The sequence below is a fragment of the Phoenix dactylifera genome, chromosome 3, assembly GCF_051530095.1.
Source record: "Phoenix dactylifera cultivar Ajwa chromosome 3, Ajwa_hap1_PhDact_Kaust_v1.1, whole genome shotgun sequence".
Classification (NCBI taxonomy): domain Eukaryota; kingdom Viridiplantae; phylum Streptophyta; class Magnoliopsida; order Arecales; family Arecaceae; genus Phoenix; species Phoenix dactylifera.
In genome coordinates, this window is record NC_143192.1 from 44,771,066 (window position 1) to 44,779,269 (window position 8,204).

The 8,204-nt window shown below is 40.4% G+C and overlaps 1 protein-coding gene across 1 annotated transcript; it reads right to left on the reverse strand.

Moving 5' to 3' along the window:
* Nucleotides 1–2,589: 2,589 nt before the first annotated feature.
* Nucleotides 2,590–7,823, reverse strand: LOC103708480 (COBRA-like protein 7). Its single transcript, XM_088719386.2, has 6 exons — nucleotides 7,589–7,823; nucleotides 7,113–7,192; nucleotides 4,666–5,116; nucleotides 4,142–4,298; nucleotides 3,776–4,053; nucleotides 2,590–3,270 (listed from the first exon to the last, which is right to left on the reverse strand). Exons 1-6 carry the CDS (start codon nucleotides 7,647–7,649, stop codon nucleotides 2,975–2,977), a joined length of 1,323 nt encoding a protein of 440 aa, XP_088575512.2. The 5' UTR covers nucleotides 7,650–7,823; the 3' UTR covers nucleotides 2,590–2,974.
* Between the last annotated feature and the right edge of the window lie 381 nt (nucleotides 7,824–8,204).

Sequence of the window (8,204 nt, forward strand, 5' to 3'; positions counted from 1 at the left end):
TCGACTCAATTATAAATTGACCGGTATTGGTCAAGGGTTCAACATGAATATGCTCTAGTACCATTCTCATTGCCAGCTCATTGCCACCACAATGTATACACAATGGATGTAAGCTTGAACAATTCAATCCACATGAAAATTGCCCCAGCCTCTATGTGGCTGGTTTTCATAGGAACTTCAAAATTCATGGCCATGATCTTGGACCTGAATGACGGTGTGATCGACCAGGGCTTTCTTGAACCTAGCATATAAACATTTTTTTGTTTATTGATTAAGAGGATGTGTAAAATCCCTTGCTATCTCAGTAACTTTTGTAACCCAAATATCATCCAACAATTCCATTTTCCTCTCCCCTTCCAATTTCAATAATCCAATTCATTCAAAAAAAAAAAGTCCACTTATTTTTGTACCTTGTTCGACTCTTTTTGTCCTATTTATATTGAGAAAGTTGAAGAAACATTACCATGGCATGATATCAACGCATGTATTCAAACCATCTTGGTAGATGTATTGACTTCTCTCGTCATGGTTAAACTATTAGGGCTCGTTTGGTTCGCGGAAAGTATTTTCCCTCCTAGGAATATGATTCCTGGGAATCATATTCCTAGGAAGAGGATACCTAGGAAAGTATTTTTAGCATGTTTGGTTAACCATGGGAAAGTGACAAATTTCCAAAGTACTTATGTTTGGTTGACCATCCACTTTCCTAGGAAAATTATGTATAATTCCTATTATGCCCTTAATAAAAATTAGTTCTTTAATGCCTCTTTAATGCTTCTTTAATGTTGAAGGGTCTTTTTGGGAAAAAATAAAAAAGGAGTGATTCCCACCTCATGGAAAAGTAACTTTCCCATGTTTCTCATGGGAAAGACTTTCCCATGAAATGTGGGAATCATATTCCCATGGGAATATAACTTTCCCATCTCTCTCCTTTGAAAACTCCAACCAAACAAGAGGCATTTCATTACTTTCCCGTTGACCACACTTTCCCCCCTCCTTTTCCTGCGAACCAAACGAGCCCTTAATTAAAAATCTTAAAGGCGTAAGTCTAGCCATAGAAGACAAGGACACAATTCAGTACTAAAAACAATAGCACTACGGGCTACAACAAAGCAAGTCTAATGACGAAAGCTCCTCGAGTTGCAAACCCAAAAGCAAGTCTAGGGTCGCCAAAGACCCTTCATTGATGGGTCTCTTTCCAAGTTTGAATCCCTGTGGAAGTCTTGATCGTCGCACCTCCGATCGCGGAGGTGTACCGTCGTCGTGTTGCGTGCCCAATATGGCCGTTGGATACGAAGAAACCCCGCCATACCTGTAATCTGTGCAGCTTTTTGTGGAGGATCTCGACACTTTCAAATTCAGATCCTCTGCTATTTTGCATTACAAAAAATTATTGGTGCGGCTCTTATGACTTATGAGCATGCTCGGCTCTTGAGGATGTCGATCTCATGGAGGAAAGATGTCTTACCCTCTCTACCTTGGATGCATTGGGCTCGTGACAAGGACCAAGAGCTGGCCCCATCCGCCTTGGAAACAGGGTGATCACTATTTTTTTTCTTCTTTTTTTTTTGCTAAAATAGGTAGATCATACATAACGAGTTTGAATATATTTTAAAAAATCAAAAGATAATAAGTTCCAAAATGCACTAGATAGTCCCCTCTCCCCAACCACAAGATCTCTCCAAAGTGGTCAGCCACATGGAGGCTACCCAATTTGTTGTCCCGTTAGCATCTTGATACACATACTTGGCCTGCGGGGTCATCCCATCCCTCACTATCTTCCGAATAGCTATAAGAAGCGGATAGTAATCATCCACCCCTCTCAAACTCTGCTGGATCCAACCAATGACAATAATCGTTGCCCTCAAGCACTAAGATATTGACCTATAAAATGTGCTAGGCATACCTTAGACCGATTCAGGCTACCCTCAACTCCTAGAGCTTTGATTTCTCGAAATGCTTTTGAAGTGCTAATCTAATACGGGCATCCCGAGGTCAAAAATTTATAATCTGGTTTCTATAGCAAGGTCCGTGGACCTGAAGAAATGATTTCCCAAGTGGGGGGGCGCTTGTCAATCTAGCTTTTTTTATTTGCATTTTCTGCAAATTGGTTCCACGATAACCGTATGGGATTGGGAATTGGAATATACAGGGAGAGAGATTCAGAGAGGAGGAAAAAACTTTCTTGGATCCTTCTCGATGATGCTAATTATTTTTCAGCTCTAATTTTCGTGTATCTACATAATAACGGCTTCAGTTATCAAATTAAAACCAAGTCCCCGTTTATTTCTGTTATTACATTTAGGTCTGCTGGTACACGAGGATGGCCGCTCCTGTACGCCGAATGAGTTTTTCTTCTGGAAACCCATCGATAGCTTGTTTGACAGAGTACAACTAGAATAACGGTTTTCTTTTTCTTTTTTCTTTTCTCGAAGGTACATGGGAAAGCATTTAAAATCAGATAGGAAAATGCCTGAGCCACGGATGCCAAATTGGTCGAGCGTCCACCCCAATCAAGTCAGGCTCCCAAGTCAAAATAAGACTCAAGCCAACTTAATTTAGAACTTTATGACAACGAAATTAAAGACCTTTTTTCAGGAAAAATAGAGCAAACTAAAACTCACGTTGTATCTTAAAAAAAAAAAGAAAAACAATATGCCGTTTTTTCATGGTTACTTGTTTATACTTCTAGATGTCACTTGTTCTGAAAGTAACATAATTTTTTGATACCAACACCAACCTCATAAAGAAAATATAACTTCTCGTTGGAACCAAACCAACATGATGATCCAATGGCAAAGATACGCAAGGAATGGGATTGGCGATCGATGCTTGAGAGAACCTTGCATGAAGGCGGCTTGTCCTGAAGGGTGATTCATCTGCTGGATATCTCAAAACTCGGACTGTAGATAAGCATCCTTTGCCGTAAGGATTGATTGATCTAAATCGCCCTGCCAATAAGGCCAACTGCTATCTATACGAACAGAAACAAACCAAACAATAGCAAAGGCGACAGGCCCAGGCAGAGATGGAGAAGCAAAGCTGGTGCAGCTGGGCTGCTGTTGGGCAGCGATGGGAACATGTCCGGGGGCGGCATGACGCACTCGTGCCCATTGAATGCTATTTTCCTTGGAAAAGCCCAGCCTCCCTTGAAAGTAAAATCGCCGGGGTCCTTGCGCAGTAGCATCTCGGTCTGCACGTTGCCATCTACTCCATATTGCAGCAGCATCTCATTGTAGTTCTTGATGCCCCAGAACATCCCCGTGTCATCTGAAGCAAGATATTACGATATCAGATAACTTCCCAAGGAATGCGACTTTGTTTCCAGAAATGCATACGGTAAAAGTTTGCATTGCCTCAAGGGAGAAGCAAGAAGGAAGGATGCATGTTGGTGTACAATCAAAATTCTAATTTTTTTTAGTTGTTTTTACTCAATCCAATGAATTAGATGGATTGTCAAAGAATGGATGGAGCTAGTAATTTCCAAATTGCAATACTTCAGCAAAAAATCGCCTCATATGCGCTGTGTATTTTTATTCAAGCCTCTTGGGTCCATTAAATCATATGATAATGAAAATCTGAGGTGGTTAATATCCTGAGAGCAGCTTTCCACGTCTTTGGAAATCGCAGAGATCTGTGAGTTTTAAATGGTTGCAAGGAAGGAATGAGACAAAAGGAACACTCATGCGACAGCACAAAAGGAACAAAAAAGAAAGAAATTTTAGCATAGAAATTGAAATATGACTATACTCATGCGACAGAAAAGAAGACTCACTGATATCACCATATTGAATCAGAGGATTGTAGTTGAAGCTGAACACTTGTGTTATGCTCCGAAGGTTTGGATGCTGTATCACCAAATTCCAATCGGTGTAGTTCTTCAGTATGTTGAAGTTGGTGATCGTCACCTTAACCCTCCAATACTCCTTGTAACTCACTTTCAAGTGCCAGTGCACTCGAATTGGGCACATATGCTGCGTGCACAGCACAAAAGGCGGTGTTCCCTCGTCATCACCATTCGGTAACTGTAGCAGATCAGGTTGCTGACCATCTCTGCAACAAGATGATCAGCAAAAACGATATGGCTTTCAAATAAATTTTGATATTATAACTGAAAGAAAAGAGTTCAGAAGAAGCTCGCCTGAAACATTCTGAAGTTGCTGGTGAATTTTGGCAGCCACAGCTACAAAGAGGACATGAGACCACAGTACTGTTATAAAAGGCAGACAGAGAAACACAACAACCAGGTGTAGCTGATTCCCTGAACTGGGAATAAGAACAGGTCACTTCCCAAGTCACTGCAAAATTTTGCCCCATAGGAGAATTTAATAGGACTGTAATGGTATAGCATTAATAAGAGAACATAAGAAAGCAGAAATGTTCTAAACTGGAGTTCACCGAAAAAAATTAGTTTTGAAGTGTTCTAGTCCCCATTATGATATTTTTGCACGAAAGCGAATGAGGTTAATTTTTCTAGTAGCAAACAGGTAGCAAGCAAGTAAAAAAAGAATTGAACAAAGTGGTCCTTATTTCTCAATAATTATCTAATCTTATTGCCAGAACACCTGAAGTTAAGCCTCTCAACTTGAAGATTTTTACATGGAATCTGCAGAAGAAAGAAGAGAAAAAAACCAACATCTGCAGGTAGACCTCTTTTTCACTTACTTAGATATTGGATGCTCCGTTGGCCATCGACTTGGACCTTGCTTGGTGCAACAACAGTAGCATTGCTGCATGTATATCCGGGAAGGCCAACACTGAAATTTGATGGGATCGCCTTCGTAGCGCTGTCAAGAACAAAGACACCCCCCACGCTCATTTGGAAGGAGGACATAGTTTTAGTTGGATCCTGAGTAGTGGATGACAGGACACCTCCCCGGCAGCAGTTCTTGTATTGCATGTTGTATGGAGCTCCAAGAGCCAAGTCGACGATGACCGGAGTTTTATCACAGCAGTGTGGAAGAGATCCCTTGAATCTAGAGCAGTTCCCTTGCTCAGTGGCCTCTGCACCCCTCAGGTCCCAGATCACCTCATCTTTGGGCCACGTCCAGCTCATCCTCCAACCAGGACTCTCAACATGGCGATAGAGCTGGTAATTGTATATACTCACAATGACCTGTAACATTGCAAGGAATGTGAATCTTGCATCGAAGGAGCACGCCTGACGACTGAGAAGGTAATCGGAATTCACAGAACTAAAATATAGAAATCAAACATCTTATATGAGCATATGACAAAGCTCATGAAGCCATTAGGAATGAAAACCAGTTGGCACTGAAGAGAGGATTATACTGCATCAAGTTTAACTTATAAAATCTACATAAGTTGGCAATGTTCTAATTTTATAATAGAGATTTTGGCTTGAGAGGAACATTAGTTCGAATTTTTATGAGGATGAACTTTGTATAGTGTAACAGAAATTGAATGGATTTTTTACATCAATATTTTAGCATTCAATATTGAAAGAATCAACCCACAAAAATGGCATGGTTCGTCCTTTTTTGCTTCATTTTCTGAATGAAAGTGATTAGGCTGCTACCTAATGTTTAGGTTTCTCAAAAAAATAAAAAAGGAGAGAAAAAAAGACGGCATAACTCATTATCAAATAATTATGGCATTCTATAGTCTGATCATACCCACTACCACTCAGCAGCATTGGTGCAAGACTTGCCCTTCAGACTTTTCTGCTGATATACAAACATACCAGCAATCTAACTTATTCAATCTTGGTTTTTATGAGATTGCAGGGAAAACTCAACTCAAATCCTCAGTGCTTCGGGCAAAATTGGGATCTCCTGAAAGGGCATGATAGATCTCTTTTATAGCACAAGTAGAGCTAGGAAAACAGGCAAGATAGATTCCTTGGAAGGATTGACAAATTGAGAAACAACTCCCAAAAATCCTGCCAATCCAGCAAGCTGACAGAAGAAGCATTTGAAAAATGTTCAGGAAGATCTCAATTACAGAACGGAACTTCCCTTAAAAGAGGTGAGGTGATAGTCATAATGATCTACTCCAGATCACAAGGACAGAAACCAACTATAAGACGATTTATAGTCAGCTAATCAAACTTTGCTAGCATGTTATGTTTAGTTTTGTGCATTCCTTCTTGTAGAATCTCGCAACGGAACCAGCAAGCTAGCTGTTATTTTGCAGAGACTCATGGTAAAAGAGTCCATTAACAGAACACGTTTTATTAAGATGGTACCAGATGAGCTGATTCTGTTCTGCATCAGTCAAGCTTAAACTTTTGCTATGGAAAAGCAGAAGCCTAAAGTTTAGCCACTAAAGCAGGCTATGACCAGTAGTTGGACCGTAAGCTTGATTTCCCTAAGCTCCTGGCTCGATGACAAATTTCTGTTCTATTGCCAGCGTACTTGAAAATTAGGGTCTGCATATATAGGATGTGAAATTAAAATCAGAATGAATATTACAAGTTGAATCAAATCTCTCACTCCGAGGGCACACAACGAGTCTCGATTCAGATTTCCAAATTTGCAAGGGACACTTTCTTGCATAATGTAAACTCTTTCAAAAGGTAGCCCCAAGATCCTTGTAACTCCTAATCTACATCTACTAATACTTTGCTGGAACCTACTCGAAGTATGTAATATACCATATTTAAGCATGACTATTGGGATCAGTGATGAAGACTGCATGCATCTGTCACAAGAAATGAGCTAAATAATGATATGTGAAGCTTAAGAGATGGGATACAGTTCCTAGCATTCCATTGAACCATTTATGATAATATTTAACTTAACACTACACGTTTGAAAAATATCAAAGTATTATATGCCCTTTGGCACAAAGCTACTCAATCTTGCTTATTGCCAGCGCACTTAATATAATAACAATATCATGGTAACCTCTCATATGGCTGAAGAGTTGCAGGACAGAGTATGATGGTGAGAGAAGGGTCATCTGATATCCATACAAGCCATATCAAATTGGAGTTCCAATGCAATTCTAGTAACATATCAACTTTCAAGACTATCTAATCCATGTTCATCTTGTGTGGCTTTCAAGACTTCCATTGTTCAGCTAGAGAGAGGGGGAGAGAGCGATGGTTAATTAAAAGAAAAAAGGATGGTAAAAGGATGATCACATACATTATACGTTGCATCCTCGATTGAGTTGATGTCCCACTTGATCGTGATGTTGCCATTGGGGTCCATCGGATCATATGCATCTATGAACAACATAAGCACAGCACATCAAAATAAATGGAAATCCTAAAGAGAAGGAGCAACCAAAAAACGTGAACATAGAAGAAAGAACTGTAAGAAATAAATCTATTTAGTTACTTTTCAGTACTTATCTAACAAATTAAATCAATAAATAAGTAAATAACACGCAAGTTTGATAAATAAAGGAAAAGATCTACGTTTGCATATCACGTCCTTCGAGTAGTTCAAGCCTCTTGTGATGCCCTGCAACTTGAAATACTCTACGGACAGTGCGTGCCTCCATGACAGATCACTTCTAAATCCATTCTTTAATTAATCTATTTCACCTTTTTAATATTAAAAACTAAAATTTATAAAACTCTTAAATTTGATTAATTTTTAGAATAAGAGGTGCCGACCTGAAAGACAGAGGAGGAGCAGGAGGAAGCATAACGCCGGAAATTGGCCATTGGACTTCATTTCCGTTCAAGTCTTTGGAGCGCTTACCTATCCTATCCTGCGTTGCATGCACAGAGGAAAGGTTATGGAGGTGATGGGGGTGGGGGGGGTGGGGGGAAGAAAGAGAGAGAGATTATAAGGAGGAGAGGTTTTGTCTTGCTCTCTTGCTCTCTGTTTTAGTTGGGGAAGGCAGTTGGAGAAGAAGAAGGGGGAGGAGGAAAGGCCGAGGTATTACCAAAGAAGGCGCTGCATGCATTGAAGCCGCATTAACGCCAGATATAGATTTAATTTCCCTGATTTTTTTTTTTTACGCCGTGTCCCTGCCTCGAATTAGCTTTGGTCCCATTGGAAACAAGTAAAGCCAGCGAGACGGTCAATCTCTCCCTGCTTTTGTTTCCGTTTTTGGAGGGAGGGAAGGGTGTAGCAGCCACGTGGCAGAAGGAGATACGTGTTGAATGACAGGCAAGCGACGGCAGAGTAGGTGTTGCTCGGGGAAGGGGGAAGAGCGAAGCGGACCAAAGCCAGTGCGCCTTCGTTTGGTATGGTCTAAAACCTCGGTCACGGTGTTTTCTATTC

Bases quoted from the DNA above. Each gene is read 5' to 3' on its own strand.
- LOC103708480 (XM_088719386.2), bottom strand. From the start codon at position 7,649: ATGAAGTCCAATGGCCAATTTCCGGCGTTATGCTTCCTCCTGCTCCTC. The intron at 7,193-7,588 runs GTCGGCACCTCT...TGTTGTTCATAG, and splicing joins GCTCCTCCTCTGTCTTTCAG to ATGCATATGATCCGATGGAC. The intron at 5,117-7,112 runs GTATGTGATCAT...GCAATGTTACAG, and splicing joins TCGAGGATGCAACGTATAAT to GTCATTGTGAGTATATACAA.